The sequence below is a fragment of the Bison bison genome, unplaced genomic scaffold, assembly GCF_000754665.1.
Source record: "Bison bison bison isolate TAMUID 2011002044 unplaced genomic scaffold, Bison_UMD1.0 scf7180017864262, whole genome shotgun sequence".
In the NCBI taxonomy this organism is placed as follows: domain Eukaryota; kingdom Metazoa; phylum Chordata; class Mammalia; order Artiodactyla; family Bovidae; genus Bison; species Bison bison.
In genome coordinates, this window is record NW_011494834.1 from 1865691 (window position 1) to 1878996 (window position 13306).

The window sequence follows — 13306 nt, forward strand, 5'->3', positions numbered from 1 at the left end:
AAGAAAAAAGAAAAGAATGATTGTAAAAATAGTAAAAATATATCTAGGACTTTCTCTGGTGTTGTGGGCAGTGTGGGGTCAGTTCATTTTCGGATAGTTTCTTGGTCCAGCTTATATTTCTCAAGATCTATAGGCCCCTTCCCATGTAGTCAGTACTAACTACAGGGTTTTAATCTATTGCACTTGTCACTTCCAAGGCAGTTCCCTCGGTTTTAGCTCCTGTTTGCTGGTCTCTTCAGTGTCTGATTTCTGCCTTGACACAAGGGGGAGGTGGTGGACACTTTTTTAGGCTCACTTGTTCAGTCGTGCTGTGGGGAGGGAGGGATGCTGCAAACAAAAAACACTGGCATGTGCTCCCAGTGTTTCAGCCACACTGGGCCTGCCCCCACTCATGATGCGTGCACCCTCCCTGCCCACACAGCTCAGGCTCTAGGTTACTCTGCCGGGAACCGTCCAAGGCCAGCCCTGGGCTGCATGCACCTCCCAGGTCTAAACTGCTCAGGTTTAGGCACTCAGGTAGTCCTCAGAGGTGCAGAATCCGTTGGGTCTGAGTTTTGTGCCCTTCTCAGTTCCGAGCAGCTTGGGTGATGAGATGTTTGGCCAGCGTGGTCACTGAGACTTATCGCCTTTCCCGTCCCTGCCGCTCGGTGTTCTGGGTGTACAATCGGCGCACCTTCTCAGGCAGATAACTGTCTAGAACCCCAAGAAGTCTTAGTAAGCAAAGAAGCCTGCTTGCAGTTTGGTAGATAATGTCTCTCTGGGGCTGCGATTGCCCCCTTCCAGCTCTGGCTGCCTGTCATCGGAGGGGGATGTTCTGAAGCCAGCTGGTTCTGTTCTGCCCTTTGTTCTGTGTGTGGGCCTGGCGGTGTCTTGGGGCTTTTCACGTGATAGCTATCCCCCAGTCTGGTTTGCTAGCCCAAATTAGTTCGCTCTGATTACCCTCGCGGCATTCAGGCCTGATCTTTACTCTAAGCAATGCAGCCCGTGCCTCCCTGCCCAGCCCCAGCTTGTTAGTGGTGGGCACAGGAGTCTGCGCTGCTTCTCTGCTGGGGGAGTTACCGTTGGGCTTGTAATCTGTGGGTTTTAATTATTTACTTATTTTTCCTCCCTATTATGTTGCCCTCTGTGTTTCCAAGGCTCAACATAGACTCAGCAGTGAGAGTGTTTCCTGGTGTTTGAAAACTTCTCTCTTTTTAAGACTCCCTTCCTGGGACGGAGCTCCGTCCCTACCTCTTTTGTCTCTTTGTTTGTCTTTTATATTTTTCCTCCCTCCTTTCGAAGACAATGGGCTGCTTTTCTGAGTGCCTGATGTCTTCTGCCGGCATTCAGAAGTTGTTTTGTGGATTTTACTCCGCGTTTAAATGTTCTTTTGATGAATTTGTGGGGGAGAAAGTGGTCTACCCATCCTATTCCTCCACCATCTTAGGACCACCTCCCCTTAATTTCTATTTCTAATATTCTGTTAGTGTGTAGAAATGCAACTTATTTCTATATGTTAATTTTTTATCCAGAAACTTTACTGAATTCATTGATGAGATCCAGTAATTTTCTGGTAGCATCTTTAGGGTTTTCTATATATAACAGCATGTCATATAAAAACAGTGGCAGTTTTACTTCTTTTTCAATTTGGATTGTTTGTATTTCTTTTACTTCTTTATGTACTATGACTAAGATTTCAAAAACTATGTTGAATGAAGGTGGCAACAGTGAGCATCCTTGCCTTGCTCCTCATCTTAAAGTAAATGCTTTCAGAATTTTAACATCTAAAGTGTTGTTGGAGTTGATTTGATAGTATTTTGTTAAGGGTTTTTGTGTCTGTGTTCAACAGTGATATTTGTCTGTAATTTCCTTTTTTTTGCATGGTATTTTTGTCTAGGCTTGGTATTAAGGTGGTGGTGACCTCACAGAATGAGTTTGGAAGTATTCCTTTCTCTGCAAATTTTTGAAATATTTTGAGAGAGATAGGTGTTATTTCTCTTTAAATGTTTCATAGAATTCACCTGTGAAGCCATCTGGTCCTTGATTTTTGTTTGTTAGGAGTTTTAAAGTTACTGATTCAATTTTAGTACCAGTAACTGATCTGTTTATATTTTATATTTCTGCCTGGTTCAGTCTTGGTACCTTTCTAAAAATTTGTCTATTTCTTATAGATTGTCAATTTTATTGGTATATAGTTACCTGTAGTAGTATGTTATGTTTTTTTGTATTTCTGTAGTGTCTGTTGTAACTTATTTTTCATTTCTGGTTTCATTGATTTGGCCTCTCCCTTTTTTCTTGATGAGTCTGGTTAAAGGTTTAATATTTTATTTATCTTTTCAAAGAGTTTTAGTTTCACTGGTGTTTTCTTTTCTTCTTTTTTTTCTGAAATATTGTGCATTAAATAAGTAACTATATAGGGCCTCCTCCCTCAAGTTGATATATGTTTTCAAAATTTATATAAAAAAGGACTTTAAACATTTATTTATGTAATAAATAAGTACACAGTATTTTACTATCCCTATTTACAAATGACATGATTGTCTACATTGATAAAACCCAATGAATCTCTAAAAAAGTTCTTAAGAATAAGTGAGTTGAGAAATATTTCAGGATTAAGGATATATGTAGTACAGAAATCAATTGTATTTTTAGATACTTCAGTGGAATATGTGGACACTGAACTTAAAAATGCACTACCACTCAAATAAATGAAAACTTAGGTGTTAACCCAACATGTATGTGACTTGTATACTATAAACTACAAAACACTAATTAAATAAATCAAAAAGCATCTAAAGAAATAAAGAGACATTTTGTGTCCATGGAATGAGATACTAAACATAATACATATTTATATTCTCTTTAAAAGGATATAGGGAAACCCAGAGCTCAATTCCTAGATCAAAGTTGTATCAATCCCCAATCATATATGTTGCAAATGTAGACCACATTATTTTAAAATTTACCTGGAAATGTTTAGGCAATATAATAGCTAAAATAATTTTGAAAAGAAGATTAAAGTGGGAAGAATTAATCTGATCATAGAGCTACAACAATCAAGAGTATGGTGTTGACATAGGGATAGACACATATACCAACAGAACAGTGTGATAATTCCCAAATTAGATTTGCATAGCTATGCCCTACTGAAATTTGACTCCAGTGCAAAATAATTTAATGGAAGGGTAGCATCTCAGAGGTAAAGCATCCACCTGCAATGCCGGAAACACAGGTGATGAGGGTTTGATCCCTGGGTCTGGAAGACCTCCTGGAGAAGGAAATGGCAATCCTCTCTAGTATTCTTTCTGGGAAAATCCCATGGACAGAGGAGCTGAAGGGCCACAGATCATGAGATAGCAAAAGAGTCGGACATGAATGAGCATGCACGCATATAGTAGGTCAGAAAATAAACATCAGTTAAACTCATGACTTATAAAAAAATTAACACAGTATAACTCAGTGATTAAGTTTTTAATACCTGGAAATGAAATATCAAGCTTTTCACCACTTTACCTAATCACCCATCCTTAATATTTTGTTTCCCCTTTAGAGCCCTTGGGATCTACATAAGTGATTCTTCCTTCTAAGTCTTATTTGCTATTTCCTCCTATCGTCTTTTGTTGCTGTTGCTATTCAGTCACTAAGTCGAGTCCAACTCTTTGCGACTCCATGGACTGCAGCACGCCAGACTTCCATGTCCTTCACTATGTCCCAGAGTCTGCTCAAACTCATGTCCTTTGAGTTGGTAATGCCACCCAATCATCTCATCCTCTGTCAACCCCTTCTCCTCCTGCTTTCAATCTTTCACAGCATCCTGGTCTTTTCCAGTGAGTCAGTTCTTTGCATCAGGTGGCCAAAGTATTGAAGTTTCAGCTTCAGCATCAGTCCTTCCAATGAATATTCAGGACTGGTTTCTTTTATGAGGGACTGGTTGGATCTCCTTGCACTCCAAGGGACTCTCAAGAGTTTTCTCCAACACCATAGTTCAAAAGCATCAATTCTTTGGTGCTCAGCCTTCTTTATGGTCCAACTCTCACATCTATACATGACTATGGAAAAAAACATAGTTTTAATTATATGGACCTAAGAATTGACTCTCTCAGTATGTTGAGGTAATTTTCCTCTTGGCCCACTTTTTGGAAAGTTTTTGTCATAAATGGGTGTTGAATTTTGTCAGAAACTTTTTCTGCATCTATTGAGATGATCATATTTTTTTTCTCAATTCGTTAATATGATGTACCACATTGATTTGCATATAGTGAAGAATCATTTCATCTTAGGGATGAATCCCACTTGATCAAGGTGTATAATCCTTTTAATGTGTTATCGGATTTTCTTTGTTAGCATTTTGTTGAGGATTTTTGGATCTATGTTCATGAGTGGTATTAGTCTCTAACTTTGATAAGTTTTTGTATCGTGGTGATTGTGGCCTTATAGAATGAGCTTGGGAGTGTTATTTCCTTTGCAATTTTTGGAAGAATTTAAGAAGGATTTGTATTAGCTCTTCTCTAAATGTTTCATAGAATTCACCTGTGAATCCATCTGGTCCTGGACTTTTGCTTATTGGAAGGTTTTAAATCACAGTTTCAATTTCAGTATTCTTGATTTATCTGTTCATATTTTCTACTTCTTCCTGGTTTATTGTTGGAAAGGTGTAACTTTCTAAGAATTTGTACATTTCTTCCAGATTATCCATTGTTTTGACATACAATTGTTTATAGTAGTCTCTTATGATCCTTCGTATTTCTGCAGTGTCAGTTGTAACTTCTCCTTTTTCATTTCCAATTTTATTGATTTTAGACATCTCCCTTTTTTGATGAGTCTGACAAAGATTCATGAATTTTCTTTATCTTCTTGAAGAACCAGCTTTTAGTTTCACTGATATTTGTTATTGTTTTCTTTCATTTCTATTTCATTTATTTTTTCTCTAATCTTTGTGATTTATTTCCTTCTATTAACTTCAGTTTTTTTTTTTTGTTTGTTTGTTTGTTTTTTTTGCTGTTTTTCTTTCTCTAGTTGCTTTAGGTGTAAGGTTTGGTTTTTATTTGAGATTTTTCTTGTTTCTTGAGGTAGGATTGTATTGCTGTAAAATTCCTTCTTCAAACTGCTTTTGCTGCATCCGATTGGTTTTGGGTCATTATGTTTTCTTGTCATTTGTTTCTAGATATTTTCTCTTTGATTTCTTCAGTTATTCTCTTTTTATTTAGTAGCATACTGTTTAGCTTCCCTGTGTTTGTGTTTTTTTCCCCTCCTGTAATTGATTTCTAATCTCATAGCCCTGTGGCAGAAAAGATACTTGATATTACTGCAATTTTCTCAAATTTACTGAGGCTTGAATTGTGGCAAAAATGTGATCTATCCTGGAGAATGCTTTATTTGAGAATAAAGATATTCTGCTGCTTTCAGATGGAGTGACCTATGTTCACGTGTGTGTATGCTCAGTTGCTCACTCATGTCTGATTCGTTGTGATCCCATGGTCTATATCACACCAGGCTCCTCTGTCCATGGAATTTTTAAGTCAAGAATACTGGAGTGAGTTGCCATTTCCACCTCCAGAGGATCTTCCTTATGCAGGGATCAAACCCACATTTTCAGCCTTTTCTGAATTGGAAAGTGGATTATTTACCTTTGAGATACCTTGGAAGCCAGAATGTCCTGTAAATATCAAGGAAGTCTATCTGGTTTAATGTGTCATTAAAGATTTACGTCTTCTTATTAATTTTCTGTCTGGATTAGCTGTTCATTGGTATAGTGGGATGTTCAAGTTCTCCACTATTATTGTTTTATTGTCAATATCCCTTTTTTGTTATGATTTGCCCTTATATTGAGGTTCTGCTATATTGGGTGCATAAATATTTATAATTATTGTATTTTTTAAATTGATATCTTGATCATTATGTAGTTTCCCTTCTTGTCTCTTGTAATAGTCTTTATTTTAAAGTCTATTTTGTCTTTTATGAGTATTGCTACTCCAGCTTTCTTTTGATTTCTATTTGCATGGTATATCGTTTTCTACTTCCTTACTTTCAGTTTATATATGTGTCCCTAGGTTTGAAGTGGGTCTCTTATAGATAGCATGTATACAGGTCTTGTTTCTGTATCCATTCAGCCAGTCTCTGTCTTTGGTTGGAACATTTAATACATTTATATTTAAGATAATTAACAGTATGTGTGTTTGTAACACCATTTCCTTAATTGTTTGGGGTTTGTTTTTGTGGGTCTTTTTCTTCTGTGGTGTTTCCTATGTAGAGAAGTTCCTTTAGTATTTGTTGTAAAGCTTGTTTGGTGGTGCTGAATTCTCTTAGATTTGCTTGTTTGTAAATCTTTCAATTTCTCCATTGAGCCTGAATGAGAACCTTTCTGGGTAGAGTAATTTTGGTTGTAAGCTTTCCTCTTTCATCACTAAATATATCCCACCACTCCCTTCTGACCTGCAAAGTTTCTGCTGAAAAATTAGATGATAACCTTATAAAGATTTATTTGTATATTATTTGCTGATTTTCTCCTGCTGCTTTTAATATTTTTTCTTTGTATTTAATTTTTGTTAGTTTGATTGATATGTACATTGGCATATTCCTCCTTGGGTTTATCCTCTATGGGACTATCTACACTTCCTGGGCTTGGTCAGCCATTTCCTGTCACATGTTAGGGAAGTTCTCAATGGTATAATCTTCAAATATTTTCTCAGATCCTTTCTATTTCTCTTCTTTTTCTGGGAGACCTATAATTCAAATGTGGTTTTGTTTAACATTTTCTCAGAGGTCTCTGAGACTGTCCTTGTTTCTTTTCATTTTTTTGTGCTTATTCTTCTCCTTGGCATTTATTTCCACTGTTCTATCTTTCAGCTCACTTATTGATTTTTCTCTCTTAGTTATCCTGCTATTGATTCCTTTGACTATACTTGTCATTTTAGTTATTATGTTGTTCATTACTGTTTGTTCTTTAGTTCTTCTAGATACTTGTTAAACATTTCTTATATTCTCTTGATCTGTACCTCCATTCTATTTCCAAGATTTTAGATCATCTTTACTATTACCTGAATTCTTTTTCATGTAGGTTGCCTCTTTCCTTGTCATTTATTTGGTCTTTTAGGTTTTTACTTTGTTCATTCCTCTGGAACATATTTCTCTGTTATCTCACTTTTGTTGATAGGTGAGGCTATGTTTCTGTTTTGCTGGTTGTCTGGTCTGAGGTGTTCAGAACAGGGCCTTGCAGGCAATTGGGTGGAGTTGGATCTTGGGGCTAAGATGAGGACCTCTGGGAGAGCTCACACTGATTAATTTTCCCTGGGGCCTGAAATTTTCTGGTAGTATCGTGACTTGTATTCAGCACTCCTACCACTGGTGCTTAGGCCTGACCCCCTGCCTGGGAAGCATGAAATGGCAAGTCATACAGCAGAGCAAATAAACCAAAACAAACAAACAAAACCCACACAAACACCACAAAGCTCAAGGCAAATAATAAAAATAAGAATAAAGAAAAATAAAAAGAAACAAACACATAAACAAAAAACCCCATTAAACAGACAAATAACACCCAAGACAAATAATAAAACAAATCCAAGCAAAAGAAAAAAATAAAATCAGGAAGCTAACAACAATAACAACAAAGAAAGCAAAAAAACAAGACACCCAAACAAACAAGTGAGCCCAAACTAAAAATCAATAATAAAAACATAACTAACCTAAGCAGAAGACAAAACATAAAAGAGAAATAAAAGAAACTAAAAGAAGAAACAACAAAAATTACAATAGCAATAAGAAAAACAAAAAGAAAAAAAAAAGAAAAAAGCACAGCAAAATAAAAACAAAATGAAAACAAACAACACAAAAAAATCAAAAGAACAAATGACAGCAACAAAAATAAAAAACCAAAAAGGAAAAAAAAAATTAGATGACAAAATTGAGAATAACTAAAAAATAAAATGAAATTAGAAGACAAAATTAGAAAAAACATGAAAACAACAACAACAACAAAACACCACACCCTAAAAATAAAATAAATTGAAAATTAAAAAAATTTCCTGATACCTCTACTATCTTGCCTTCATGGTGGGCTACTGCCAACCTTGGCCTCCCCAGGAAGACCTCCAAGACTTCCAGATAGGTCTGTGTATCTGCTGTGTCAGCCCTATCTCTGTGTATGTTCCTTTCACCAGGATTTCCCTAGTGGTTCAGACACTAAAGAATGTAATTCTGAAGCTGGTCCAGAGCATTTGTGTCCATGCGGTCCAGCTCAGGTGTAGGCTTTGGAGATGATGTGTCAGCAGGGGACAGCTTAGCCAGAGGAGGCTTTGGAGGGGGTGATGTTTGCACAGCCTGGACCCGTGTGGTCAGAACAGGCTTTGTCAGGGGCAACACGTGAGCCATTTGTACCCACTGGTCTATGGAGAATTTGGGGCGGGGGGTGGTGTTCAGGTCCACCTGGACTGAATGGCCAGAAGAGGCTTTGGCAGAAGCAGGGCTCAAGCCTGGGACCTGTATGACCCTAGGTGGCTTTCAGGTTCAGGGCCCTCGCAAGCTCACTAGAGTCTGAATGGGTAGGGGATACCCTAACTTGAGGGGCAGATAATCCTGCTCATGTATGCATACCTACTATTGCCCAAGGTGGCTAGGCCAGTGGGTGGAGAGGGGCTTTGCAATGGGACCCTGCCCTTTGCGCACCAGTCAACAATGGCTCCTTGTTTCCATGTTGGCCCTGGCTTCCTCTGTTAACCTTCCTGGCTATGGAGTACTTCTCTTCTGCTGCTTCTCCTCACCACCAACAGCCGACCCCTCCCTTAGTTCACTACTCAGCTCTCTTCCTCACTAGCAGACACACCGTTCAGGCTGGGTCACGGAATCTGTGCATAGGTCTTACTCTCTCCTGCCTTCAACAGTCTGGTTGCTGCATTTCACTATGACCAGGAACCCCAAAGACTCCTTACTGTCCCCACTGACCCCCTTGCATGAGTGGGATTTTCTGAATGTGTAACGTCTCCTTTCCTTCAGAACCCCCTCAGGGGCACTGATCTGTCCTTTTTCCAGTTTTCTTCCCCCTTTTCTTCTTTCTTATATGCTACCCAGTTGTGCAGTGATTTTTCTTGTTCCCTTAGGTGTCCAAGGCCCTTCACTTGTTTTCAGTACATGCTTTGTGAGAATTGTTCTGAAGTATTCTTGATCTAATTGTGAGGAGATGCGATCTCTATGTCCTCCTAACCCACCATCTTGACTCCACCCCCCTGAAATGCTGATCTCGTTTCCTTTAGATATATACCCAGAAGGGGGGTTTCTGGATCATATTGTAATTCTACTTTCACTTTTTTGAGGACTCTTCATACTTTTTTCATAGTGGCTATACCAATTTACATTTCTACTAACAACGTACAAGGGTTCTTTTTCTCTACATCCTCATCAAAACTTGTTATCTCCTGTCTTTTTAAAGATAGCCATTCAATACATTTGAGGACATTTCTTATTTTTGTTTAATTTATACTTCCCTGATGATGTTGAGCATCTTCTCAGGTAACTTTTGGCCATTTGTATATCTTCTTTGGAAAATGTCTCTTCAAGTCCTCTGCTATTTTTAATTGAATTATTTGTTGTTTTGCTATTAAATAATAAATTCCTTATGTAACTTGAATATTAACTCCTTAGCAGAGAGTTGGTTTGTGCATGTCTCCTGTTTTGTAGATTTCTTTTTTATTTTATCAATAATTTCTTTGTTTTAAAGAATATTTTTTAGTTTGATATAGTTCCACTTTTAATTTTTGCTTCTGTTGCTTGTACTTTTGCTGTTGTAGCCAAAATATTGTCATGAAGAACAACGTTAAGGAGTTTTTTCTCCTAAGATTTCTTCTAGTTGTATGGTTTCATATTTTGTTTAAATCTTTAATACACTTCATAGTTAATTTTTATGGGTGATATAAGATATGAGTCCAATTTTATTCTTCTACATGTGATTGTCTAAGTATTTTTATTGGTTTAGATGTTATTGTAAATGAAATAGTTTTCTTTATTTCATATACTAATATTGTATTTTGAAGTTTTATTGAACTCATTGATTAGTTCTAATAGCTTGTATGTTTGTGTGGGTCTGTGTAGTCTTTAGGATTTTCTATACATGAGATCATATTGTCTGCCAAAAAAATCAATTTGACTTCTTCCTTTCCAATTTGAGGGTCATTTCTTTCTTGCTTTTTTCCCCCCTGAATAATCTTGCTAAAACTTCCAATGCTATGTTAAATATGAGTGATGAGAATGAGCATCCTTATATTATGCCTCTTTTTAGAATAAAAGCTTTTAATATTTGACAATTTAATATGATGTTAGATGTTGGATCTTCATATGTGGTCTTTTATATATTGAGGTGTGGCCTTCCTTTTTATAACCAACTTATTGAGAGTTTTTAATCCTGAAAAGAGGTTAAATTTTGTCAAATGATTTCTATACAACTATTGAGATTATCAGACATATTTAACTTGTGTTATATTAATATATTAATGTGGTATATCACTTTTACTAATTTGCATATGTTGGACCATGCTTGCATCCCAGATATAAAGCCCACTTAATCATGATGATTCCCTTAATGTTCTGTTGAATTTGGCTTGCCATTTTCACAGAAGTAGAAAAAAATAATTCTAAATTTGTATGGAAACACAAAAGACCCTGATAGCCAATGCAGTCTTGAGAAAGAAATAAAAGCTGGGATATCATGCTTTTTGATTTTAAAATATACTGAAAATCTACAGCAATGAAAAGAGTACTTTCTTGACAAAAAAAATAGACAAATAGGTGAGTGGAACAAAATAGAGACTGCAGAAATAAACTGATGCACATGTAGTAAATTAATCTATGAAAAATGAGGCAAGGATATACAATGGAAAAAGGGAGCCTTTTCAATAAGTGGTGTTGGGAAAACTGGACAGCTACATATAAAAGAATCAAAGTGTACTGCTTTCTCAGAATATGTATACTAATAAACTCAAAATGGATTAGACACTTAAATGTAAGACATGAAACCATTAATCTTGACAAAAAATGTGTCTTTGACATCAGTCATAGCAATAGTATTTTTTGGATATGTCTCCTATGACAAAGAAAGCAAAAGGAAAAACAACTAAAGTGATTACTTCAATCTAAAAACGTTTTTACATAATGAATGAAACTATCAACCAAACAAAAATGCCACCTACTGAATGGAGGAATATATTCACAAGCAGTATGTCTAATAAGGTGTTAATATACAAAATATACAAAGAGTTTATATAACTCAATATCAAATAAAACAACCAGAGTTAAAATGGGAGAGTACATGGATAGACATTTTTCTAAAGAAAATATACAGATAGCCAACAGACACATGAAAAAAATGCAAAATATTACTGATCATGAGGGAAATGAAAATCCAAACCACAATGAGGTACCACCTTACACCTTTCAGAGTGGACATCATCTAAAAGATGACAGATAACAAGTATTGATGAGGTTGTGGAGAAAAGGGAATCTTTGTGTACTGGTGGTGATATTACAATTGGTGCAGCCGTGAGAGAAGACAGTATGAAGGTTTCTAAAAAAATTGAAAATATATAGAACTGCTATATGATGCATTAATTTTACTTCTGGATATTTACCCAAAATAACAAAAACACTAATTTTAAAAGGTATATATGTTCCAAAGACAAGATATAGAAACAACCTTTATGTCCATCAGTAGACAAATGGATAAGGATGATGTGGTATATTTATACAATGACATATTACTCAGCCATAAAAAGGAAAATTTCCATTTGTGATAATGTGGATAAATTTAGACAGTGTTATGCTAAGTGAAATGTCAGGCCAAAAAAGACAAATACCACATAATCTCACTTATATATGCAATTATAATAGCAAAACAAACCAATAAACAAAATAAAACAAAAATAGACTCATAGATACAGAGAACAAATGTGTGATAGACAGAAGGGAGAGTTTGTTGGGGTTTTGTCATATAGGTGAAAGGAATGAAGTGCTACAAACCTCAGTTATTTAATAAATCAGTCATGGGGTTGTAGTATATAGCATAAGGTATATGGTCAAAAATATTGTAATAACTTCATATGGGGACAAGTGGGACACACTTACTTGTGGTGATCATTTTAACATCATGTATGCAAATGTCAAATTGTTACATAGTACACATGAAACTAACATTAGTTCAGACAGTAAAGCGTCTGTCTACAATGAGGTAGATCTGGGTTCGATCTCTGGGTTGGGAAGATCCCCTGGAGAAGGAAATGGCAGTCCACTCCAGGACCATTGCCTGGAAAATCCCATGGACAGAGGAGCCTTGTAGGCTACAGTCCATGGGGTCGCAAAGAGTCGGATACAACTGAGCGACTTCACTTTCACTTTCACACATGAAACTAACATATTATATATCAACTACATCTCAGTTTAAATGAACAAATAATTTAAATCCTTGGCATTGAAACATGTAAAATATCATGTATGAAACGAGATGCCAGTCCAGGTTCGATGCACGATACTGGATGCTTGGGGCTAGTGCACTGGGACGACCCAGAGGGATGATATGGGGAGGGAGGAGGGAGGAGGGTTCAGGATGGAGAACACATGTATACCTGTGGCGGATTCATTTTGATATTTGGCAGAACTACTACAATTATGTAAAGTTTAAAAAAATAAAATAAAATAAATAAATCCTTATCATCATGTCAAATCACATCTTTTTCTAAAAAAATTGTCTAAAATAACTACATTGTCACATCTACAGAAATTAGTATATTATATTCTATCCAGTGCAATTATATTCATTCCATTTTATCTAGTTTTTAGACAAACATCACTTATTGCTGCTGCTGCTGCTGCTAAATCACTTCAGTCGTGTCGGACTCTATGAGACCCCATAGACAGCAGCCCAACAGGCTCCTCCGTCCCTGGGATTCTCCAGGCAAGAACACTGGAGTGGGTTGCCGTTTCCTTCTCCAGTGCATGAAAGTGAAAAGTGAAAGTGAAAGTGAAGTCGCTCAGTCGTGTCCGACTCTTCGCGACCACATGGGCTGCAGCCTACCAGGCTCCTCCGTCCATGGGATTCTCCAGGCAAGAGTACTGGAGTGGGTTGCCATTGCCTTCTCCGAACATCACTTATTAGGAAGAATTTATTTGAATCATAATTCAAATGAGGTCTCTGCATTTTGTTTCACTTCCTAAGTCTCATTTAGCAAGGAACACCCATTCCTTCCCTTCTATCTCTTCATGTTATTGCCCTTTGAAATGAATGTCATTATTTTCCTAAAGAGTATTCAACATTCTCGCTTTGGTCAGTTACATTTTCATGTAACAG

The 13306-nt window shown here is 36.6% G+C and overlaps 1 protein-coding gene across 1 annotated transcript in view; it reads right to left on the minus strand.

Annotated features, from left to right (window-relative positions):
- Nucleotides 1-8160: 8160 nt before the first annotated feature.
- The window catches only part of CNTN5 (contactin 5), a 671487-nt gene continuing 666341 nt past the window's right edge, over nt 8161-13306 (minus strand). The window contains exon 24 of the mRNA XM_010848232.1: nt 8161-8363. Coding sequence (XP_010846534.1) covers nt 8161-8363 — 203 coding nt within the window. The remainder of the gene's footprint in view (nt 8364-13306) is intronic.